The sequence below is a fragment of the Diceros bicornis genome, chromosome 15, assembly GCF_020826845.1.
Source record: "Diceros bicornis minor isolate mBicDic1 chromosome 15, mDicBic1.mat.cur, whole genome shotgun sequence".
Lineage (NCBI taxonomy): Eukaryota > Metazoa > Chordata > Mammalia > Perissodactyla > Rhinocerotidae > Diceros > Diceros bicornis.
In genome coordinates this window covers 3,100,092-3,125,440 of record NC_080754.1, presented here as the reverse complement: position 1 = coordinate 3,125,440, position 25,349 = coordinate 3,100,092, and the positions used below count along the sequence as shown (strand labels likewise).

The 25,349-nt window shown below is 44.6% G+C and overlaps 2 protein-coding genes across 10 annotated transcripts in view; one reads left to right on the top strand and one right to left on the bottom strand.

Moving 5' to 3' along the window:
• Positions 1-5,560: 5,560 nt before the first annotated feature.
• Positions 5,561-22,925, top strand: RIOX2 (ribosomal oxygenase 2). 5 transcript variants are annotated; one of them, XM_058555655.1, is made up of 10 exons: positions 5,561-5,575; positions 7,112-7,580; positions 12,093-12,212; positions 13,527-13,655; positions 14,524-14,627; positions 17,909-18,011; positions 18,729-18,900; positions 20,250-20,338; positions 21,855-21,941; positions 22,431-22,925. In XM_058555655.1, exons 2-10 carry the CDS (start codon positions 7,149-7,151, stop codon positions 22,587-22,589), a joined length of 1,395 nt encoding a protein of 464 aa, XP_058411638.1. In that variant the 5' UTR covers positions 5,561-5,575; positions 7,112-7,148; the 3' UTR covers positions 22,590-22,925. The 5 variants fall into 5 exon arrangements, with proteins under 5 accessions (XP_058411638.1, XP_058411639.1, XP_058411635.1 ...); XM_058555656.1 differs by lacking the exon at positions 5,561-5,575 and adding an exon at positions 5,603-5,654 and having other exon boundaries at positions 18,732-18,900; XM_058555652.1 differs by lacking the exon at positions 5,561-5,575 and adding an exon at positions 5,604-5,654.
• The window catches only part of CRYBG3 (crystallin beta-gamma domain containing 3), a 95,657-nt gene continuing 93,153 nt past the window's right edge, over positions 22,846-25,349 (bottom strand). For all 5 annotated transcript variants that reach the window (XM_058555644.1, XM_058555645.1, XM_058555647.1 and 2 more), the window contains one exon: positions 22,846-24,635. In XM_058555644.1, the coding sequence (XP_058411627.1) occupies positions 24,547-24,635 (89 nt within the window). In that variant the 3' untranslated portion in view covers positions 22,846-24,546. The remainder of the gene's footprint in view (positions 24,636-25,349) is intronic.

Genomic DNA, 25,349 nt, shown 5'->3' with positions numbered 1-25,349 from the left:
GGGAGGAAGGGAAATGCTACAGCATCTCCCCTAGGCAGGTGATCTGCTCTTCCCATGTATTCCTTATTCCCACAAACCTCCCTTCCATTTCCAGTCTTCTCTCTATGTGCTTTGAACATGGGTGATGGTTGTGGGACCTGTTTGGGTTTAGAGAGTCCTAAAGGCCAAGTCTCCTCTTGAGAATGTGGTGGTCCTCACCCGCAAGACAGTGTGGGGGTAAAAGCTGGGAGGGGGACCTCTACAGCAGTGATCTCCCTCAGAAGTCTGATAGTGCTCAGAGACATTTTAGGCTGTGACAACCTGGGGTATGGGCACTCCTGGCATCGAGTGGGTGGAGGCCGGGGATGCTGCTGGGCATCCCACAATGCACAGGACGGCCCCTCCACAGAGAATCAGCAGCCAGAGTGTCAACACTGCCCAGGTTAGGAAGCCCCACACTGAAGCCGGAGTGACGCGATTAGAATCTTGGTTCTAGCCCCTATTACTCTGTGAGCTCTGGCTAACAACTTAGTCTCCTGGTGCCTCAGTTTCCTCACATGCAAAAAGAGGATAACTATAGTATCTTCCTCATAGATTTTTGTATGGATTAATAAGTTTAAGTACAAAGTTGTAAGTGCCTGGAAAATGGTAGGTGCTCAACAAATATTAAGTATTATTGTTGTCTCCAGTTTGGGGGCTTTAACTGAAATTTCAAATAAAAATCCCATTTGGTAGACTCTTACATAAGTTACTGCACCAAAGTTTATGGATCTGTATTTATAAATAACATTAGTCTATAATTTTCTTTTCAGGTTATTTTCCTTTTCTATATTCGGAAGCAGTTTACGTAACATAAATTTCTTCTTCCTTGAAAGTTTAAAAAAATTCACTAGTAGACCTGTCAGTTCCTGACTACTACCACCTGGGAGACCAATCAGTTGGTCCTTATTAGGTCATTATGATACATTTTTTGAAGGAAAATAAATAAGCTAATGTGCCGTCATAAAGCCAAGGTTCTCTCACCCATCCATAGGTTCTCTGTTAGTCTCCAGGAAATGTTTCTTATAGGAGCTTGTTTACTTTTTACAAAACAAGCAATGAGTGTGAACATAAAGCCCCTGTGCAGGAGTACATCTATTTTTATAAGAAACCCAGACAAGTTCATTTCAGGGTTTATGGGTAACATACTAACAAGACATCTCCATAAGGAAAAGAGTCATTGGCCAAAACCTGAGGTGTATTTTCCCCTGCAAGTGCTGGGCTGTTGGAGAAGGAAGGGCTGCAGTATCACTTAATTTAAATGATCACTGACTTTCCCAGAGGCACAGGCTCTATAAGAAATTAGACTATAAGCAAGCAAAGAAAATGGGAACACTAACCCAATTCCATTTTGTAGACCTTGAGTAACTAGTCCCAGAATGGAAGAAAGCCATTTCCTGCCACCAAGGAGTTCAATACATAGTTATAGAAATATGTAAAATATAATTCCAAACAGTGATGGTATACTTTTTTCAAGTTAAATATATTGATTTCCATGAGATGTATCACAACTATAATTTTGCAAGACCTCAGCCTGGGTCATTCTTAAAAAAATTGGCTTTTCCGATGTTACTATAAGCCCAAGATTATTCCATGGTGATATGGCTATGTCGATTTGAAGGTGACTCACTTGATGAGTTTTGTCAATGGAGTGAAGCATATATGTGTAAAAGGCCCAATTGCATTTAATTCATTCTATGGATCATGTTCAAGATGCTGTAAGGGATTTGACAATAATGCCTCTCAGGTGGATTGCATTTTTACAGTTTTAAAACTCTTCTTCTTACTCTCTCTCACCTGAGACTCACAGCACCTTTATGAGTTAGACAGGCAAAATCAACCATTTTACAGATGCAGAAACAGAGGTCCAAAGAGAGGATTAGTTGACAGGCAGCCTGAGCTTTTGATTTAAATCTCAGATCTGCTATCCACTGGCTGTACTATTTCGAGCAAGTTATTTAGCTTTACTATGCCTCAGTTTCCATATATACAAAAAATATATATAAATTATGTATCTTTATATACATATATAATGTATGTACTATAATATGTAATATGTACATATTAGACTAATGTCGTTTGTAAAAAGTTAGGATAATAATAATGGTATAGATATTAAATAAAGTCATATATAAGAAAAAATTACTTAGATCTTTTCTGGATCAAAGTGAATACAAATACATAGTGGGCACCACTCACATAATTTAAAACAATGTCTGTGCTTCCTGGAGTTCTGCAATGTGATGGCCTTATAAAATAAAATTTTAAAACAAAAATTCCTAATACAAATATTAGTCATTTTACAAGCTCCTCAATGTTTATAGATTGAACAAGTCATTCCAGTCAGACTGATTTTTCTCCTGACACCCTGTGGAAACTGGTGCCAAGATCCTTAGGCTTACAGAATTTGAGAGCCAACAGGGACAACACAGACCATCTGGTTCAATCTAGCTTTATAAACGAGGAAACAGTGTTAGCAAAGAGAGAGCTGTCCATCTCATATACTCGGTGACTCCTCCCCCAAGTTAGACCCAATAACCTTCAAAAGCACATTCAGACCCCATGATTCTTAGATTCCTTGTGCCCAGCATCATTCTGATGGGAGGTGGAGGTAGGACAGTGGTGCACTTTTGCAGCCTGACAGCCGGGCAGGGTAGGCCTGGTCACAGAGAGGCGGCTAAAAGCCTAAAGCACTGCCTAGGAGACCACAGGAGAGGATGACAAACTTGACTCTGAAAGGACTTTTTTTAATGATTTTTAAGTTGCTTATATTTTATTTTATTTATTTATTTTTGCTGAGGAAGATTTGCCCTGAGCTAACATCTGTGCTAATCTTCCTCTGTTTTGTATGTGGGCTGCCACAGCATGGCCACCAACGAGTGATGTAGGTCCGCACCCAAGAACCGAACCCGGGCCGCTGAAGCAAAGTGCACTGAACTTAACCACTAGGCCATGGGGCCAGCCCTGAAATGTCTTTTAACAAAGCAACACAGAGTATGAATGTAAAGCGCCCCTACAGGAGTGTAACTTATTTTCATAAGAATCATGGACAAGTCTATTTCAGGGTTTATGCCCAAGACAAGACAAGGAAGGAATTCTCTCTTCTCTCCTTTCGTCTTGCATCTTGTTCCCAGGATCCACAGGAGGACCACTGGTCTATTGGTTCAGAAATCTGGGGCTTCTGCAGGCTCTTCTCGGCAGATCTAGGTTGCTGAGTCATCTATGACATTGCTTTCATGAGAAAAAGAATTACAGAAACAAAATCATTGACTTTTCAATGACTCTTTGGAATAAATAAGTTGGGGATTGCATAGCAGTCTGCTTCTTGTCCTCTGGAAGAATTTTAAACTCAATGGACTAAAAGCAAAAGACGAAAAAACAAAGTACTACTCGAAACAGTACATTAAGAATGCATAGATTCTGGAAGTTCCCTGGGCAAGATAATGGGCTAGTCTCCACTCTCAACCCCCTCCTCCTTCTCTCTCTCTCTCTCCTCTTTTTCTTTATAGACATGCCAGGCACTGTGTGTAGGTCTGAAGATCATGACACTTTTTTGCTTGCCGTGCTAAGAAATCTGGATTATATTGAAAATATCAGAGAGAACACTGAAAGACTAGTTTTGCATTAGGGGACTCCTATACAAGATGTATGGTTTTCCCCAGCAGAGCTGACTTCAGTATGTGCTTTTGTTCTGTTAGACATCCTGCGGACTGTTCTATATACTGGGGAAGGTTTTTTGTGTTGACATTGGAACTCTTCTTTATGACAGACACAAAGTACTGCTTTTCCATGTAATGGACATGAGTAAGAATTTACCATTTTTCTGAATCCCTGTAACATCAATAATGTTCTATATTATCTTAGGTAGATGTTTTGAAGTCAAAACAAAGAGCAAAGTACATTACCAATATCATGTCGAGTAGATTAGAATTTTTTTGTAGTCTTCTCTGAAGGGGCTAAATTTGATGTGAACCCTGAGTTCCCTGAGGAATCTGGCAGGTGGCTTTTGGGTTATAGCGGGAGGCAGATAACAGTGAAAAAGGACAAACAGTTGACTGACTGTTTCGGCTCCAATCTTGTTTCTGCTACTTCCTGGCTGTATTACCTTGAGCAAGTTACACAACCTCTCCTGACTCAGGTTCCTCAACTGTAAAATGGAGGCAACCACAAGGCTGTGGGGAGCGTGAAGCGAGGAGTCCATGGGACACCTGCACAGTGCCTGACACACAGGAAGAACCCAGTTTAAGCCTTGCTATTACCGTCAGTTTGGGACAAGCGTCAGACAAGGGTGTACTTTGTTCTCGTTTGCTCATGTGTCACTTGACCACCAGAAACAGCTACTGGTCTCACTCATCTTGACAGAGTGAAATAAGGACTTCCTTTGGCTCCTCTTTGGCTATCTACACAGCAAAGAAGGGCACAGCCCAGAGCAGAGGCTGCCATTGAGCCCCTGCCCACTCGCTTGAGCCTCCCTCCCCACCCAAACATCTTGATAAGCAGTCAAAAGGAGAATGTTAGGCCAAAACTACTCAAATAATTGCTTTCATTCTGTCAACTTAATAAGCAAATTAGGTATATTTTACCCTCAAGATAAGTTTAGTCAGGAAGAGCCAAAAGAATTGCAATTCCAGATGTGCCTGCTATGGCAAACCATAGGCAAATCTGGAAAACAAAGATGGAGAGTTGTTTTTATAGAGATAAGGAGGACCCAGAGGGGCTGTTCTAAAGAAAGTCCATTGGGGGAAAGTAAGAGTTCTGGGTGACAACTGCTTCTCATTGGCTGAGCTGTGGCATTTCTGATTGGCTGAGCTGTGACGTTTCTGATTGGCTGAGCTGTGACATTTCTGATTGGCTGGGCTGTGGCATTTCTGATTGGCGGGGCTGTTGCTGGGCGGGGAGAGAAGTCTGCCCTCAGTGGTAAAGCAGTTGCGCCTCCTGCGTCCTCTCTTCCTTTTGGTGAAGTTGACTGTGTGTGATGGGGCGTGAGGGCTCCGCTCCAGGCCTTCCCCATCCGCTTTAGTTAAGGTTTCTCTCATTAATTTCCACAGCTCTTTGCTTCTATAGACACAGTCACAAAGAATTTCCAATACCCTTTAAAACCAGAATGGATTCTTTCTCCGGGAGCAACACGATATAAACTCCAGTTGACTCAGTGCACAGCAGCACAGCAGGAAGAGCGCAAAGGAAAGCGATGGGAGAACTGGGCCACCAGCTCCCTTAACTTGGGCAGCTCACTTCCGCTCTGCGGCCTCAGCTTCTCCATTCCCTAAAGGAACAAGGTTGTACTAAATACTTCACCAAATTCAGAACTCCATCCTACTCCCAACTCAAAAGAAATGACCTCATTTATTTCCTTTAACATCAAAGAAAGAAACGTGTAAGCCGGCAAACAGGACACCCGTGGGTATCCCAGGGGCGGACACACCCACCACGGCGGGCCAGCGTGGCCAGGAAGCCGCGCCACAAGAGCCGGCCGTTCGAGCGCGCGCGCGCCGCCCCGCCCCCCGGCGCCGCCCCGCCCCCCGTCAGCCTGGGCCGCGTGTCACGGGCGGAGCCGGTGAGTGGGGCGGTCATGGCCCGGTTTCCCGCGCGGCCGCTGGCGGGGTCGTGCTCCACCTCCGGACGCCCGAGAGCGGGTGCGGGTGGGCAGGGCGCCTCAGAGGCTGTCGGCCGGGACCGGGCTGCGCAGGGCGCACACGCCGGCCTGGCGCTGCCGGGGCGAGCGGCCCGGGCCCCGGGACAGCCCGCGTGCGCGGCCCAGGGCTCGCGGGAGAGCGCCGCGCCGGGGGAGGCTCGGCGGAGGGAGGCCGAGACGGGGCCCCGGCCCGCGCCTGTGTCGTTCCCGCGTCACCACACGTTTCTAGGGGGCGCCGGCGGCGGGGTGCAGCTGGTCAGTCAGGGCCCCAGGTCCGGGAGTCGACGCAGGACACAGGGTCACTGGCGCCAGGCCCTGACCCCGGCCCGTGCGTCTGGAGGAGCCGGGTCCCCTGGCCCCTCCCCTTGACCTCAGGGTCGCTGGAACACTCGCCCTGACGAGGGACAGCCGCTTCCTCGCTCAGAGCCAGGAAGGTGACTGCCCGTCACAGCCGAGGCGGGCAGGGGCCGCGGGTTGGGTGTGAGTGGGTCAGTGGGGCCGAGGGTGGCCGCCGGCCCTGCGGTGACCTGAAGGTGCGGTGTGGGGAGAGCTGTGTTCGCGCAGGCTCCGGGCCCCGGCTCCCAGGAGCGCCGATCCGGCAGGCCCGCCGCGGCGGACGACGGCCGCCCCCCGGGGAGCCCGCCGCGCGTCTAGAGCGCCGACCGCGTGCGCGCCGGGGAGCTGAGGAGCGCTGTTAGCGCTGAACGGTGGCGGTGTTGCGTCACCCTCGGTTAGTTAGAAGGTTATAGCTTTTAAAAGACTTGGGATATAACTGTCTTTAGCCTTCACTTTTCAGCCCCTAATTAGTTTGGGGGTTTCTTTCCAATGGGAGGTTTCTGATAAAGGGGCAATTTTGATGAGTAAGCTGCGATTTGGAAGTGAGGAGGTTCAGGTGGTTGAGGAAGACTTGGTGCTCCAGCCACCAGGTGACACCGCTGGCCCAGGCGCCGCCCTGAAGAGCAGGTGGGCGTGGTGCTGTGGTGAGGAGCGCCTGGCTGTGGGCAGCTCTTGGGAGTTCGCGTCAAGGGCTTGCAGCTCGGAGTACAGCTAGTTAGATTTGGGACCTGGTGCTGATTGAAGCCAAATTCAAGTTTTTATTTTGCTGTGTCGATGGCTGCAGGCTGAAACTGTGCCTAGGAGCTCCTGAGATAGCTGAATTGGTTAATTTGGGATAATTATATTTTCTAGTAAATAAAGAGTCCCATGACTTAGTGCTTGTTACAAGAGAAACATGCTTTCCTTTAGATGAATATGCAGTCTGAGTGGTGTGTGAGGCTGAATCATATCTTGGAAGAAACCGTGTTGGCTTAAGGCTGTATCATATCCTGGAGGAAATGGCGTTGACTACGCAGTTCTCAAGAAGGCCTAACGGTCATGCACGTTGCGTGTTTATGATCCGCTAAGCGCAACACTGGCGTTCCTGGTAAGCCTAACCACATGTGTTATGTTCTCTTGTAGGTTTGCATTTCCTCACTGCTTTGTCTTGAAGACAACGATGCCAAAGAAAGCGAAGCCTGCAGAGAACGGGAAGGAAGAGGGGCCTGCTCCCTGTAAGCAGGTTAAGGTGGAGGCAGCTGGTGGGCCTTGCACTTTAAACTTTGACAGCCCCAGTGATCTCTTTGAAAGTTTAATCTCGCCCATCAAGACAGAGACTTTTTTCCAGGAATTCTGGGAGCAGAAGCCCCTTCTCATTCAGAGAGATGACCCTGCACTGGCCACATATTACCAGTCCTTGTTCAGGCTGTCAGATCTGAAGAGTCTGTGCAGCCGGGGTATGTACTATGGAAGAGACATAAATGTCTGCCGGTGTGTCAATGGGAAGAAGAAGGTTTTAAATAAAGATGGCAAAGTGCACTTTCTTCAGCTGAGAAAAGATTTTGATCAGAAAAGGGCAACCATTCAGTTTCACCAGCCTCAGAGATTTAAGGTAACAGGTTCTCCTTGTTGAGAATCCACATATGTATTAAAGTGCTGACGTTTGGCCACAGATGGGCTCAGGGATGAACTTGTGGTTTGATGATGATTAGCCTCCTGCTAGTTTGAGAAGAGGTAGCACCTGTTGGGTCTTTTTTTATGTTATCTTTTGGCTAAACTGTTAGAATCTCCAACAACTCAGGGTGGACATGGTTAAGTATCATCAGCTGCAAAAACTAAATTATATTGCAAGTTTGCTAAAGTGACATTACACCTCCAGGAGCATGTTCTGTGGGCTGTTTATGTTTTGATGTATGGTGGACATTTCTATTTGGTTTGTCCTGTCACCATAACTTAAGGCATGATAGCCTCAAGGTGATCATTTTCTTTTGGATGTTGCCTCCCTTTACTGCCTACGTCTACCTAAGTAGAGGCTTCAGAGCCGTGACCGGATCACATACCAGATGCATGTTCAAGAAAGAGACTTTACCTTAATTAACAGCCACCAGGGTGGCATTGAGGGGCAGGGTCCTGGAACTGCTCCTGGGGAGGCAGTCATAGGTGGAGGTTGGCTTTGATTTGCAAGTCTGGAAGACTGGCCAAGTTTTTATTTATTCTATATCAGTGATTGACATTTAAGAAGTAATTTGCCTCCTCTGCTCAGTTTCTGCTTTATAAAATACAGACATAGGATGAGCTAATCTGCTTTTGTAGAGGTTTGAGGAGATCTTTACATGATAGGTGGCCCAGAACAATTGAGGGCCTGTTCTGAGTTTTAGATCAAGTTTTATCCCCTTTTCAGAACCATGGCTGAATCAAAATGGCAGTAGGGAGGAGGAGGAGAGTGGTTCGTGAGGTTCCATATTGAGGGGAGTGCATTTTGGCTGTGTGATGGCTCCTGGGACTTTGTCATCAGTTACCAATAATGTTTCCCATGACTGAACCCAAGAATTGCTTTGTTAGATCCCATTAGGCCTCACCTGGTGAACGCCTTTCCCTTTCTTGTCTAAAGGCCCCTGAACCTATTTGTATTCTGGAAAAAGTATAAGTACTCTTAGATTTTTCAGTACAAGTCCTCATTCCTGATAGTCCATCTCAGGCAATCATAAGCAATTGAAATGTCCCTGGAATGCCAACCTTTGGACCCAAGTGTGCAAAAGGAATTTATAAAGCACTTGCCAGACCAAGTCATGATTTGAATTCAGAAAGTATGGGCACCCTGGTGGTTCTCTCGGAGCTATTCCTTGACTCTTTACTTGGCTAGAAGCAGCACTTTTTGTTTATTTTTTAGGTGAGGAAGAGTGGCCCTGAGCTAATATCTGTTGCCAGTCCTCCTCTTTTTGCTTAAGAAAGATTGTTGCTGAGCTAACATCTGTGCCAGTCTTCCTCCACTTGATATGTGGGATGCAGCCGCAGCATGGGTTGAGTGAACCCTGGGCCGCTGAAGTGGAGTGCACCAACTTAACCACTATGCCACCCAGCTGGCCTTAGAAGCAGCACTTTGTAAAAGAATGGTTTTTAGACACCTAAGAACTATGAACATAAAAGATCAGTGAAGTTGACTACGTGTCATTTGGTCACAGGCCATCAGAAAGTTATTATTTGGCATATGTGTGGTGTCCTCTGTGGCTGCCATTTCTGTACTTTAGAATCATCTTGGGTTTTGCTCTGCTCATCTGCTTAAGCCCTGCATGTTCCTCCTCCTCGATTCCAGGTGGTCAAGAACATATTTCCTTTGCCCTGTTGACTCAGCCTTTGGTCATGTTTATTAGAGCAGGAAGGACAAGGTTCTCAGTCTAAGCTCAGCCCCCAGCCAGACCAGCAGGCACTCTATTTTGTTCTCTTTCCACCACCAGTACTTGAGAGACCTTTAAGCTGTAGGAGCTCACCTCTTACACTACAAGCTGGGTTCTAAATACTATATTATGAGGAGATTTAGTGTGTGTATGTTTAGTAATGGGCATATTAATGTCGGGTTAGAAAAAATCTAGAGGCAGTTCCTCACTGGCCAGGTTGAGAGACCATCAGAGAACAGTTAGCCTGAGTGTCACAACGTGCACAGCTTATTGGTCTCGTTAGTGTAGAAATGAGTAGGGAGGGAACCAGAGAGCTGTAAGTTGTTCCCCACCTACTTTGGGTAACCCATCTATCAAAAGTCCAGGTGAGTTTACCAAATACTTACACATATGTACACTCATGAACCTTCCAACAGACATTTGAAATAGGGCAGTCATTGTGGTCTCCATTGTACGTGGAAAAAAACAAGTTCACGGATGTGACTTTTCCATAGCTACTAAGTAAGGATTGTGACTTCAAACTTAAGGCATTTTCGTACTATACTTCAAAAAGATGTTAATTGAAATATAGGGCTTTGGCATGTCTGTTTTTGCCTTTCTTTAGGTGTACACACGGGCTTCTGGTCTTAGCCATGGCATTCAGTTTTGATTCTGGAGAGGTCAGTGGAGAGAGGAGGTTGTACCCAGCCAGGAGAGAGGCTTCCACCTTCCCTCTTTCATTGTTCTGGGTCCTCCTTGGCATCTCCAGACATAGTTGGGAGTCATGAGTTAGAGAAGACAGATTTTGGGAACCTTGTTTATACCGACATCAGTGTTGGTGAAGCAGTAACACTTGTGTACTGCTTTGCAATTTAAATAGGATTTGAGGGAAGTTGTACGCTGTTCCCCACAGTCTTAGGCTGGGAGTCTTCATTTTACAAATAAAGAAGATGAAGTCACCTAGCTTGTAACTACAACGTGGACTGAAGTGGTTCGACTCCAGATCTCTTTCTGGTGGGACACACTCGGCAGATTCAGAAGCTAAAGATCCAGGAGAAATGGAAAAAAATCTTGCCTCTTTAAAGAGAAAAGAGACATATACTCATCAATTACAGACCCAGATGCTTGAGTTGGGAGCCATAAAGTCACCCTTAGGGTCCTGAGACACCTCTCAGGCCATCAGAGAGACCAGCCCTGGTTTTCTAGTGGTTCTGGTGACTGTGTAAATGTAATTACAGAGCCAGGCCCTGCTGGCCCCTCCGTGGTATTAGCTGCTTGGGAAGATCTGCTAACTCATTGGAGCTATTCAGGTGCCATTACAGTATTCTTCCTGTGTAAAGTAGAAACCCTGAAATCTCTGAGTAGAGGAGCCCAGTAGTCTATATAAAGATGTCTCCTAAAGCTTTCCCATGCTGACTCAGTTCTTTCCCACTTCATGTTTTTAATACTGTAGATTTTTTTTTTCTGTCCAATGGTAGGATTGACTCCCAAGCTGTGGTCATTGGTTTACTCAGCAAATATTTTAAATATCTTCTAGTCTCTTGTATGTGCCAGGCACTGTACATTCATGTGCTGAAACTTGGGGCTCTTCAGTGTCCTTTGTAGGTGACTTGTCTTTTCTTTAAGATAATCCCTTAGAGAGGCAAGATAGAGTGGTGGTTAAAGGTATGGACTCCTCCGGAGTTAGGTGAATGGATTTGAATCCTGGCTGCATCATTTATTAGCTGTGTGTTCTCATGCCTTGGTTTCCTCATCTGTAAACTAGATATAATGATAGTACCCACCTTATGAGTCAGGGTTGCTGAGGGTTGTATAACTGATATCCATTAAGCACTTAGAAACAGTTCTTGGCATATAAGAAGTGCTGATATCCATGTGGCCTCATTGCTTCCTCCTCTCTTCTCACCTGCCCTGGGGAATAGCAGGTTTCTTTGTTTCTCACAGGAATATGTGGCTCCTTTCTGGGCCCCTCAGTCTGACTCAGGCCCTGAAGAGTGATTAGTGACTGGAGGGAGGGAGCATTGCTTGGCCCTGTTCCTCCTCCTCTGTCTGTACCCTCTTCCCCATCCCTCATTTCTGTCCCCATTGCTCTAAATATCAGTCTTGTGCAGGCGATTCCCAAATGTAAGTCTCTAGCCCTTCCATCTTGCCAGAACTTCAGACTTTAAAACATCTCCACGCTGGGGTCTTTGCAGCTCAAACCTAACGTTTCTAATGTAGAACTTTTCTTTTTTCCCCCCTGAAAACTTGTTCTTTAGCAAGTCTTTCCTGTTTCAGTAAATGGAATTGGGAGCTGACTAACTGCGCCAGTAGAACCCCAGGAGTGTTCTTTACTCTTCCATCCCATCCCCCTTTGTGTCAGTGCTTCTTCCAGAGGCTTCTCCACCACCCTGGTCATTCTCACCTGGGCTGCTGCCTTAGGAGCTTCCCCACTGAACGCCCGTGCTCTTCTACAATCCATTCTCATGCAGTAGCCAGTGTGTCATTGTCCTGCTGAAAGTCCTTCATGATTCCCTCTTGCCTCCTGTGCCAGTCTCGTGTTTCTGCTCACGTCTTTTCGGTGGTGTTCTGCATTAGATGGGAGGTTCTTGAGGACAGAGGTGTTGACTCTTTCACTGCTGTGTTCCCAGTATCTGGAACATAATAGCTGCGCGACGGAGACTTGTGAAGCGAACAAGAATGGGTTCTTCCTCTTATTTCTAATATATTTTTCTCTTCCTCCCCTGACCTTGCTTTTTTGTTTTTTAAAGGATGAGCTTTGGAGGATCCAGGAGAAGCTGGAATGCTACTTTGGCTCCTTGGTTGGCTCGAATGTGTACATAACCCCCGCGGGATCTCAGGGCCTGCCGCCCCATTATGATGATGTCGAGGTGAGAGGAGGAAGACGCTCAAGTCGGGGAGGAGGAGTGCTGCGAGCTGGATTAGGATCGTTGTCAGGGTTCAGTCTGCTCTCGGCCCAGGTCTCTGTCCACTCTCCCTGTGCGGTCTCTGGAGACCTTGACCGCACCTAGGTGTTGGGCCAAAATTAATCCCACCAAACTGATTTCTTTTTTTTTTTAATTTTATTTGTTTATTTTTTTCCCCCCAAAACCGCAGTAGATAGTTGTATGTCACGGCTGCACATCCTTCTAGTTGCTGTATGTGGGACGCGGCCTCAGCATGGCCGGAGAAGCGGTAGGTAGGTGCGCGCCCAGGATCCGAACCCGGGCCGCCAGCAGTGGAGTGCGCGCACTTAACCGCTAAGCCATGGGGCCGGCCCAAACTGATTTCTTGCTTCTTCTCAAAGGGGAGAGATTGTCACCAACCTTACTAACATAAAGAGCCACACATTCCGGTGAAACAGGTATTCATTGAATTTATCTACAGGAAAGTGCAATTGGTTTTTTCTTTAATTTCACAGTGTATGGTCTTTAATAAGGTGAGTAATCCTTACCTCTGCTTTCATTTTGTCCTTTTCCTGGAGCTGCCGAAAATATATATTTTTTTCCGTTTGTGAAAATCTTGGGGCAGCTTGGATCAAGGTCATGGTTTCACTGAAGCACTGGCACCTTGACAAGTGTTGATTTCACTCTCATGTGGCTGCCAAAAAAGTTAACTCTGGCTTAGGTATTTCGTAGCTTTTATTTTTGTACTAATACAGGGTGTGAACACAGAGTTATTAGTAAAAAGCCCTCTTTTTACCCTTTAAGAGCAGTGTGATATACATTTTCCAAAAGTTTTTTTTTAATATATATTTTTAACAGAGTTTTAGAATATCTTTGGCTGAATGAAGAATAAAAAACTTGAAGTTTTCCTATGTGCCAAGCATTTTAGTCAGGATTTTAGACATTCAGTAATATCTGAAGCTTGTCTTTTCCATCAGAGTTTACGGGCTTTCAGCTGTCTGACAGAAGATTTAAAGGAACGAGATAGTGGGATATAAAGAACTCAGTGAGGCTGTAAGAAGGTAAAAGAATGAATATCCTTCCAGCGTCAGGGTTCATGATGACTTGTTTTCAAGCATGAAAACCAGTAGTAGCAACTTTTATTTGTGTGGAGTGAAATGCATCTCTGATCTTTCATTTTTATTTTTTATCTGAAATGTGTAATTCATCTGAGCCCCTGGAGGTCTGACACTCTACAAGCACTTTGTTTGTGAGTTGTCAGGAGGCCCTCTGACACCCTGGTCCTGTGGCTCTCTGTAGGTCTTCATCCTGCAGCTGGAAGGAGAGAAACGCTGGCGCCTCTACCAGCCCACTGTGCCTCTGGCACGAGAGTACAGCGTGGAGGCCGAGGGCAGGATCGGGAGGCCGGCACATGAGTTCACGTTGAAGGTACCGGACTGCCACTGTGGGCCCGCTCCTGAGACCAGGTTTAGTGTTTGTGTGATGGTCCCCATGGGAATGTGGCCAGGAGACTCAGGGCAAGGTGGCTCTCATTCCAGTCAGCCAGCATACGCAGCTGCTAAAGGAGACTTGGTGTTTTGACTTATACAAGTGAGCTAAGGAAGTATGAAGTTCATTTTTCAAATAACCTGTCTCCAAATATAATCAGAGTTCAACAGGAATGAGTTATGAAGTCAGTGACCACTGACTCCTCTAGAGTAAAAGTGGGAGGTTTGACCCTGGGCAGCTTTGCCGTATCTAAGATGATGGTCAGTGCTGGGCTGTAGGTTGATTAGGCAGAGCACAGGCAGGGATCTCCTTTAATCCTAAAAATAATCTGTGCGGTTTGGAGCTGTTGCCTCCATTTTACAGATAAAGAAACTGAGGCTTCAGGGGGTTCAGTAATTTGCCAGGGTCCCCAGCGTGTGTATACTCTGAAGCTCCCGCTCTTCACTGCACCATAGATGGGCGGAGAGGGAGGGAGCAGGCTACCCAGACACAGGGTATCATTCCTGATCCCTGGATCGGGGTGGGGCAGTTTCAGTTTCTGGTGTATCTGGTCTCAGCTGGTGAATAAGGACAGTGACTTCAGGCACTGAAAGCCTCCCCACGATGGGGGTTCACATGAGGCTCACAGACACAGTGGCGCTAGACCAGCAGGGTGGCCCGGGAGCCCAGCATGCAGACCGCCCCTTGAATCATGAAGTAGAGGTTTCTAAAATGGAGAACCAAAACTCTAAGCCTGTGTTTATCTCCTTAACTCATAGAGCACGGGGAAGACATCTAACTCCGCCCCCTTTTCTTTTTCTTCCTGTAGCCGGGTGATTTCCTGTACTTTCCCAGAGGGACCATTCATCAAGCCGACACTCCTCCGGGGCTGGCCCACTCTGCTCACTTGACCATCAGCACCTACCAGAACAAGTAAACACTGCCTCCCAGCCTAGTGTCCCGGGACAGCTCTGAGTTACAGCCCACAGCAGCTGCATTCAGAAGGGACTTGAGGGGGTTGGCACTACTCTCCCCCTTAGCCAACCCAGGAGCTTCAGGCTCCCTTGCTGACTTCATATTCCTTTAGTGTCTTGTCCGTGCCATTGGCTCACCTGGGCTTCCTCCTGGGAATGCCATGGACCTGATCGTGTAGAACGCCATGAGGTGCCCAAATAAAGACTCCCGTAGTTAGGGAAGACAGCACTGCAGCTGTGGGTATGGCAATGTGCTGGTGAGGTTTGTAGTCTGTCTCTCTTTAAAATAATTTGTATTGTGGTAAAATAATTATAGCATAGAAAATGCCATTTTAACCATTTTTAAGTGTACACTTTGGTGACATAAATTACACTCACACTGTTGTGTAGCTGTCCCCACTGTCTGTTTCCACAACATCTTCATCACCCCAAAAAGAAACTCGATCCATTGAAATCTCTGGGTCTCTTAAGGTTTCCACTTTTTACAGTTCATGAAATTAATGGAGGAAAGGCCGTCTGGAACAGTCAGACTTAAAAGCACATGTGTTGGGAACAGTTCCAATTACAACTGTGTTCCATTTCAGTGAATGCCTTGTCATGTGACAGGACCTGGGCGGTAGCACCTTGTCAGTGATTTCCTAATAGCAGCTACCTTGCTAGTCCAAATCCCATTAAGAACACCCTTCGTTGGTTAATTTATTCAGCATGTGGGCTGGGAGTGCGGGCATTGTACTGAAGGGGCTTTGAGAGAACTTACTCTCTGGAGGAGGTGTTAGGAAGGGAGACAGGCTTGTAAATAGTTACCAAGAGAGTGATAATCCGAGCATAGGTTTGCAGATGGGACTCTTGGAGAATAGAGGAATGCACTTAGCTAGGCTGGGGCGTCAGGGAAGGCTTCAGAAATGACTTGACACTCAAGCTGAGTAAGACTTAGAGGATGACTAAGTAGAGGTGGGTCAGAAGGTCAGAGGAGGAGAGGACGTTCCAGGCCCGAGGGACAGCAAGTCCCCTACCTTCAAAGCTTGCAAAACAAGTTAGTAAGCATACCTCTGCTTCCTCCTCTGGCTCTTCAGTGTGAAATTAACCCCTGTGTTTAAGAGACTGGAGGAACTAGCTAGAGCCTGGCCTGAAGTTAGGGCTGTCTTTGCCCACAAGTAGAATGTCAAAGCTTATATTAGGCTTCCTTTATGAAAAATGCCCTTGGCACTGTGTTTAGGTTCCATGCATAGCGTGGATGGAACAGAAAGTCACTGAGGCGAGCTCCGGAAGAGCAGGGGCAGTTGAGGGAGTGGGTTGTGGGAACTGGAGAAGGGTGGCCTCAGGGAGGCTGGAACCAGGAGTTCATTGTACAAAGCAGCTCGGGGCCTTGGCAGCCACATAATTTGGTCCCGTGAACATCCATGTGTCTTCTGGTCCTGCCGTTAACGTTACTCAGCTACTCTCTTTCCCGAATTCTCTCTCTTTTCCATTTCTCTTATTGCCACCACTGACTTTCTAGTAATTGGTTTTTACTCCCTTGTTTTCCTTCCTGAGCTTCTGTCTACTCACAACATTGCCTCATCATAAGCCATCATCACTTACTTCTCTGACCTCCCTCCAGCTCCTTGGACCTGTTAGCTTTTGCTTCCACTAAGTGCCTTACTCCCTATTTTCCAATCCCAAGAATGAAGTTCTGGTAGGCTGCCTTGGGTCCCCCTACCCCTTCTCCAATCAGCTGGGGTCGGGGGAGAGCTGTCTAGGTTGTGGAAGCTGCCTGCCTAGGGCTGTGGGTGGGCACCATGACCGATGTGCTGAGGCTGGACTGTGACCTGTGCCTTTCTCGGTGGTGCTGGAGCTAGAATGGGAAGAATGTAACTTGAGGACCATTGCTCCCCAGAGATGTCCCTGTGCTTTGGTCCTGGTGCTCCTGAAGGTCCAGTGGCAGGGTGAGGATTTGGGGCCTTTTCCTAATACCTCTCAAAGGTAGCATTGTTGGAACATTTGGGGCCTGCTGTGTGGGACAGTAGCAGGTTGATTTGGCTGCTTTACCAAAGTGAACTCCTCAAGAGCTGTTATTCCCACATTTTGGAAAGGCCCAAGATCCATTCTGACTCTTAGAGCACAGAGCTCTGTTTAACTGCGATTAAATTCCTCGACGGGCTGTTGCCGCAGACTTCTACCTATGACCCTGCAAAGGAAGAGCGAGCTTATTGTATACTGCTGAAAAGAGCTGCATGTGTTTCCAGGTTGAAGTTCAATCGAAGATGTGCGGTTGGGTGTAACATTAAGTCGCAAAGTAGTGAGGCCACCAGGTAGTAGAGGATGTCTTGGGGAAAGTCTCCTGTGGCTTTTCTCTTCCTTTGCAACTTTCGGGGAGGGAAGCATAAGAGTTAATTTTGCTAACTTAATGAGAAGCAAAAGTCATACTGCGAATTTCCATTTTGCACATAGTTGGCAATTGGAAATCCATTGGTGACACAGGAAAATTTTAAACAGCTAAGAAATGCTTATAGAGGGCTGCACCACAGAACGTGCTTCTGAGACTGGCGCACGTTGACGAGCGAGCCAGTTCACGATGCCCCAGAGAAAGCCAAGGTGACTGAGCACTGACGCTCATCCCTAGATCTTATTTTTGGCCACTGGCTTCTACCTTCTACTCCAGTAAACATTGCCAGAGTTGAACAAGTTGCAAAATCAATTGTTTTGAAATTGTTGATGTTGGATATTTTACTGCAGAACAATGCCCTCTTTTATGAGGGACAAAGGAAAATGTAACGTTTAACTGTTCAGATAATTACACAGTTGAGGGATCTTGCTGTTACCCTAAATGTATTGCTTTTGGTTTTTTTGCACGTAAACTTTTTTTGGGTTCTAGAACGACTGAGTGTTGAAATTTCCTACAAAGCTCTCCTCATAGACGTTTGTGTTATAGTTGGAAACATAAAAAGAAATTTGTTCCTTGAACTTCCTACTTTAGCACAATGTATGATTAATTCTCTGGTATGTTTAAATTTAAGAGAAGTCATGAATAATGCCTAGCTTCCCACCTTTAACTTTCCACATGTCTGCAAATGGGGAGGGAGGGAAGCAGTGTGATTGATTGATGTGAGGTCATAAGTTTTTATGCCGAATAATGTCAAACTAATTGAACTCAAATGTAGAGTTGGAATGTAATTTGTAGCTTCTGGCTTTACTAGTAATCAATATTTTATGTATATTTCATATGTGTTCACTGTGTATTTTTCTTGGTGTGTGTTTCAGCTCATGGGGAGATTTCCTTTTGGACACCATTTCGGGGCTTGTGTTTGATACTGCGAAGGAAGACCTGGAGTTACGGGGTGGTCTACCCCGGCAGCTGCTCCTGGTGAGGAGTAGAGGCGGGTGGGAGGAGTGATGGACACAGCTCAGGCCAGCGAGGATCCCGGGCCCTTCTTCCCACGAGAGCCAAGCGTGTCTCCTCCTGAATGGAGTGCTGCCTGTTATGCACAACCCATGGAACTGAGGGTGTTGTGCAGATGGCCCTCTTTCTGTATTTCACGGTGGCAGGAGCAGGCACTGTGGGAATGTTGGCTGAGTAAATGGTGGAAAAACTAAAAAAGTGGGCTTGGAGAACGGCAGATTCAGCACCTGTGAGATTCCTAGTTAGGAGAGACCCCTGGAGGTCCTGGCCTTGGTGTATTCCCTGGCTTTCCTTTCCATCCTGGTTTTACGTTTGAGACAGCAGCACTGTTTGGCTAGTTTTGAGGAGATGAGTGAATTAGTGCTGAGTTGAGCAAAGGTTATTTTCACCGTCTGAAGCAGCCACTCTAGGACAATGACTTGCTTCCCAAAAGGCAGAGCTGAGACTGCACCATATTTCCAAGGATCCCACTTTCTAGGCAAAATCCTGAAAATTTATCTTTTTTGCAAACAATCGGCAGCTTAAGATGAATAGTGGTCACAAGGAAATGATGGGATATTGTTCTCCGGGGCCCCCGGTTGTGTGTGCGTGTCCCCGAGTGCTCAGCATACCGCTCTGGAGACCGGAACCCGGGCAGTAATCTGCTGGAGTCTGGGCTGGGACTCACTTCTGTGTTTCTAGCAGGTGGAAACTACAGCTGTTGCAAGAAGACGACTAAGTGGCTTTCTGAGGATGCTGGCAGACAGGCTGGAGGGCACCAAAGAGCTGCTTTCAGCAGACATGAAGAAGGATTTCGTTATGAACAGACTCCCACCTTACTATGTGGGGGATGGAGCAGAGCTGTCGACGCCAGGTGAAGCTTGCTGTTTTCTTCTAGGGGGTTAGGCGCTAACGTGGGACATGTTGAGGCTTTCCTGGGTGGGCTTCTCTTTGAGCGGATGGAAAGTATGACGCATTTTAGAATGAACGTGGACCTAGATCTATCTTGAGTGTGTTATGGTTGGACAAGACATGCTGAATGATAGGGATTCCATGATTAGGTCTCCTGTGACTTTCATCTGGTGGGCAGGGGGAATGAAATGAGGCTAGAGATAGAACTGTGAAGCAGCAGTCACTCCAGTTAGCCAGGATAGGGGAGTATTTGGTCACTTTGGTGGTTTGGACGATGTTCATGCTTTTGCCCGCGTTCTCACATGATTATGGAGTGATCTTGGTTTTGTCTTGATCTCCCACAGTCACAGAGTGGCCCTGTTAGATGCTGGTGTTCTGTGAAATTGTCTGTGTTCAACAGGAGAACACTGAGACACAGCTCTGAGTGCCAGGCCAGCTCTTGGGCTTTTTCTCTTTCTCAGTAGGGTTGACTGAGTATTATTTTTACTAACTTTTATAAAAGCCTTATTTGAGAACCACTGAAATGGCCAATCTGTAAGTTCTTTCTAACATTGATTCTATTTACATGTTTATTATAATCTTTGGAGGAAGTGTGGAATTTGTTTTTGATTGTATCTATTCAAAATAGCAAATGTTGTACCAGCACATATTTTAATCTTTAGCAGAACAGAGTTTTCTGAGTATCAGCTTGTGGCCCAGAATATTTTATTTAAAGTTTTCCTTGTCTTAGCCCTTATAGGCAAAACTATGATCCCTCAAGACTCTTGCCTCAACCAGATGACCCTGTAAGGCTGGTCTGTTTTTAGTGGCTGCTTTTTCACTAAGTTAAATCCAGTTTTGAAAAGAGTGTTTTTTTTCTGTAAACTTTATTAAGTGGCTTTTATATGACACTATGCTTGACCTACATAGACTGATAATTTGTCATGGTCATGCAACTGGGTGGGACGGTGCACTTTGAGCTCAGGCAGTCCTTCCAGAGTCCACATGTAGAGCAAGAAGCGAGAGAGTAGAAACTAGAGAAGTGAGAGTTCTGTGACAGCTACTGTGCTTCAATGGTATTGTTCATGTCTATTGAATGTACCTCTCAGCTTCTGTTGTTGGTCATCTCATTGTATGTCTGTCTTGACTGAAGGAATGAGCTCCATGTAAACTCTACTGTAATGTCACTATAAATGTCAGGGTAAGTGAGGACTTGGAGAGGGTGCCCCACGTTTGGATTCACCTGCAAACTGTTAGTAAATAGTTACTCCTGCAAACAAGTTTGAGCCTGGTAGTTTCCTCTTTTGAAGGCTAGCTCTCTGGGTTTTCTAGGTGGACAGTTACCGAGGTTGGACAGCATAGTGAGACTGCAGTTTAAAGACCACATCATCCTCACAGTAGGGCCGGATCCAGATCGCTCTGTGAGTATCCAGATGGGAAGAGGCTTCCTCTCTTCTCAGGGTATTTCCATCACAGAACTCAGATCATCACACTAACAGATGGCCCCTCCCTTCTCCTTTGGGAATCCATCTGTTCTCACAGTATAATGCGATCACTTTAGGTCAGATGATGCCCAAATCTCACTGTTCCTGTTGGGCATTTGAGGGCTTGCCCTCATCCCCCCAGAACCCTCCTTCATGCCCCTCATTAGTGACTGACTTCTGGTCTGCTTCCATCCTCATTCAGGCCAGACTGCTCTTGCTGGGACAACTGCAGACGCTGCTCATGTGTCTCCCTGTCGGTTCCTCTCCCATCCTGTACACTGTGCACATCTATCATTACATATGATGCACATCTTGATGTTTCTTCTTAAAAATATCCTGTAGATCATGAAGAAGAAAATCTACATTCCATAACCTTGCCACCTAGCCCAGCTGTTCCCAAAACTGGTTAAAACTGGCTAATGGATCCTAGCATCAACTGGAAAATTTTTAGAAATTATAAGTTCCTGGGCTTCATGTGGTCTGGGTTGGAGCTTCTGCATTTATTTTTAAAGCTCCTTGTACAATCCTAAGGACCTTGGGAACCGTCTCTTGCCGTATTGCTTTACCCTGTTCCTCCTAATCAGCTTTCTTGGGTGGAACACCATAAATGATCAGGATGAGATCGGGAGACCTTGATGTCTCCATAGCCAGATTATTCCAGCCATCAGGGTCAGACCTGGAGAAGACTGGTTTATAATAATCTATAAAACCTCGAAAGTATACACTCCCACATCCCCATTAAAAAAAATTTCTGGTTATTCTGATAACCAATCCATTGGAGACATTCTATGTCAGACCAGGGTGTTTTGCCCTTATCTAAGCAGTGACAAGGAATGACTGAAGGTTCTGGAAGAGATGGTGAACTGCCCTGTGTGGGCTGGAGAGCAGAGGGAATTAGAGACTGGGAGGCTGCTATAATTGGAATGGAAGTTTTTATGGATCACAGAGCAGGTATTTCTCATGAGTTAATACTTCACTCCATGGTATTCATAAATTGTCAATTTATGAATACCTAGGAATGTCACAGTTTTCTTTGATGCAAAAAAGACAGTGCAGGTATGATTAAATGAAGAAACTTCAGTGTTTTATTGATAAGTTGATGTATAAATGGTTGCTTCTTCATTAAATCAAGTTTCTGAAGATGCTCTACCAGGTACACACTCTTTATTCTTTTTAAAAAAATGTCTTGAGTGCCTACTTGCTTCATACACATAGTAATCTATGAGGACTATAATGACAGATATATACATTATAGCGTGTGTGTGTGTATATATACACATACATACACACATATATATCATAACTTTTTGCCACAAGGATTCTTTACAGTTTAATAAATTTCACTTAAGCACTGAAGTGTTAAGATTTTTCTTGGTGTTGACCTGTTATTGGAAATCCCTCCTAGTATTGAAGCCCTCAATATTTTGTTTATGACAATGCTTTTTTTTTAAAGGATGAAACTCAAGAAAAGATGGTTTATATCTATCATTCCTTAAAGAATAGCAGAGAGACACACATGATGGGAAATGAGGAAACAGAGGTTTGTTCCAACTTAAAACAAATGCCTTTCCTGTGACTTGCTGGTGGCTGGGAAGAATCTGTTACCTTTGGTTTATGGGTAATGTGCCTTTTTTATGACTGCAGTATGGACTTCACATTTTACAAATCAACAGAGCCCTTGCACGGGGAGGGTTAAGTCAGACAGTTCTGTGAGACACATACACATGTACCAGCTTTAAAAGATACAGGCTGGGACCTGTAGGAAAGGTGTAATGTAATACATGTGAGGCATTTCAAATGACTAATATTTCTTACTGTATAAACTAAAATGTCTTCTACGAAGTCTGAGTTTTCATATGGGAAGTGGCAAACGCTGTAAGTTATCTAATAGCTTCCCTGAAACAAATTTCAGACTTGTAAAGGATATCAAAAATAATGATGTATTGAGAATTGTGGAAGTTTATATCAAAATGCCACTTAAGTGACAAAATTCTGCTTACGTTTGACTAAATAGTTTATCCTTTTTCAGTCTCATGGACTTCGCTTTCCTTTATCACATATGGATGCACTGAGGCAAATTTGGAACACTACAGCGATTTCTGTCAAGGACCTGAACCTTACTACAGATGAGGAAAAGGAAAGCCTGGCATTAGCCCTCTGGACAGAGTGTTTAATCCAGGTAGTCTAGTGCCTTCGCAGAGTTGGGTATCTACTGTTTTATGTGTACCTATGAAAAGGAAAGCTAGGATTGATGTGCTGGGGAGCCCTGTTGCTTTGAGTCAACACACTGGGTAGGAGGGACGGTTATATACAACTTCCTTACCTGTGTATCTGATAACATGAGACCTACCTGTTACAGGTGGTCACTTGGCCATATGTATTAACAGAGGCACATGGAAGAAAGAATGGCAAATTGCTAAGTGTCTCAGAAAGTGACAAAACTATACTTTTGACAAGTTTATTTAATCCAGCGTGGTAGAAAAGGCACAATTCCAATAAATGTATCATTTAAATTTAAAGGTCATTACCTGGCTTTGTCTTTGTTCTTTGGAAGAAATAACTTCTTTAAAGAGCCTCATTGGCTCTAGAAAAATATTAAACAACACAAAGAAAAAAAAATTTAACTTGGTTTTTTACAATGAAAATATACATACCTTGGTGTATACACAAGCCCCCCCATTAAAATAAAGTTATCCCTATAACATAGTTTCATTAAATAATACTGCCACACCAGTGAGAGGCACTCACATCTATGGGCATAAGGGAGTTTACAGATGCTGCTTGAAAGATGACAAAAGAGCCTGAGATTGAAGGGAAAAAAAACCCCAATAATATTTACATGGAAAGACCAAGTCTCTATAAAAAATACTCAAAATAGTGGATCTTTGAGTTTAAACAATTCACTCTTATTTTAAATTCTAAAGTGCATATAGATTGATATTTTTAAAAATATCAGTGGAGTATTTAATCTTTCTATATAAAAATAGAGCAGACATTTTTCTGCTTTCTGACGAAAGTTGGGATGAGGGGAACAACAGTTGTTTCACTGTAAGTTTAAAACCAACTCAGGAGAGAAAAATCCTTGTGAATTGTATAGTTAAAGGTGGTAACAATTACTTGAAACTAAGTCAAAGATGATATCCTACCTGATTTTGCTTAAATGAAAGCTATTTAAAATGGGAGTGAAAAACTGAGTTTTCTGTCATTTTGTAGATAAATCAACTCCACTTTTACTTGAAAAATAAAATGGTATTGGTCAAGGCTCAATTACTACTTGGTTTTAATCTCAACATTTGAAATTTCCCTTTACTTCAGGCAAAGAAAAATTTGACTATTCTTACACATAAGTGAAACAGTCTTTATAAACACTTCTTGAGGGCAGATCAGGCAAAATCTAGGCTGAGGTCTCAGCAGCAGGAGAGGTAACCACTGGTTAGCGTCCTTTCGCCCAGAAGGGTGTCTTGGTTAACACTTAGAGTGCAAGGATGGCCATAGGTTATTTGTGCTTTTTTAGTCTGAAGGACTGAGCAAAGAATGGCCACAGAAAAATACTCCAGTACTTGAGCCTTTTTCCTAACAAAGCTGAGGTCCCTCCTTGGGGTCAGTTACAAGTGTGAATACTTATAAAAGCCTTAATAGAGAACCTTTAAGGTTTAACTAATGCAGCAGCGTAATAGGGTATGTTTTCAGATATTGCTAAAAAGTTACTCATGTTTTTGCAAAAGTATAACTTGACCTATAGGAATTTGTTTCCCTGTGCCTTTGACTCATACACGCATCTACTAGGATATTAATAACTAATACAGGATGACAGTGCCACCAGCGTCCTGTCATGGCTGTTAGGAATAGGATTCGTGTCTGGTGGATAGGAGAGAAAACACAGACTTCAGGAAACTTGCTCACCAAAACTGGAGATCAAGCAGGAATGAACCTTTCCCAGAAATCATAACGTATTCTTCACAGGAACACTGAATAATTGGCAAGAATATTTTGAGCTTTTCCACGGTTAAGAGCAATGGCCTTGGAGCTTGGGACAAAAGTTCATTCTGCTCAGTGATCCAGGAGCGTGAGGACAGGGAGCTTCGTTTCCAGGGCACGTGAGCTTCCTTCTTCCTTTGCTCTTTCTAGGGATATTGTGCATTCTTTCACAATATTTCAATGTCCCATTTCTGTGTTTCTTCTCCCTCCAGAGGCTGATTTACAATTACATGAGTCTTGTCATAATAATTTCCTCCTAAAATAGGAATTCCAAAAGAAAAGATTATTTGTTCACACAGGTGCGTAACAAGTTCACGATTTTCACAAGCTTTTGTTAACCCTCTATTTGGATAGATTAATATGTCATTTACAAAGCAGACTGAAATGGGAAACTAAGTTTAAACAGGCTTAGCTATTATTCACTCAAATCAGACCTTATTATGACTCAAGGGAAAAACTAAGAGGTATAATAGATGATTGCATAAGCAGTGTTCCCTAACAGTGCGACTCTTAAGAACAAAGTGCTCTGAGAGCGCTATGGCTGCAAGTCAGGGACTGTGTTTTTGTTTCTACACCAACAGTGGCTATGATTAACCCAATTAAAGCAACAGCACTGAATAATAGTGGCCCTGACTTTGCTGAATTCAAAAACAAGGTTAAAGGATACCTGCCATAAATTTTAACTAGGGGTCTTAAGGACTAGAGCAATGCACAGCAAAAAGTTAAGAGAAGTTTCATTCTAAGAAACAGAGGACATTCATTTTATGTTTATCATGATTCAAATTTACAATTGTTCTCAAAGGTCTTGGAGCAAATGAAAATTTTACAACTGTACTAAATGAACAAAAACCTAAGGCCTTTGTCCTAGGCTTTTTCTGCTTGATCCATATTGCTAATTGTTTTGTACAGCGTATCTTAACTTTTTTCAAGCATAATTAGAAATGACTTAATATTTCTCTTATACATAAGG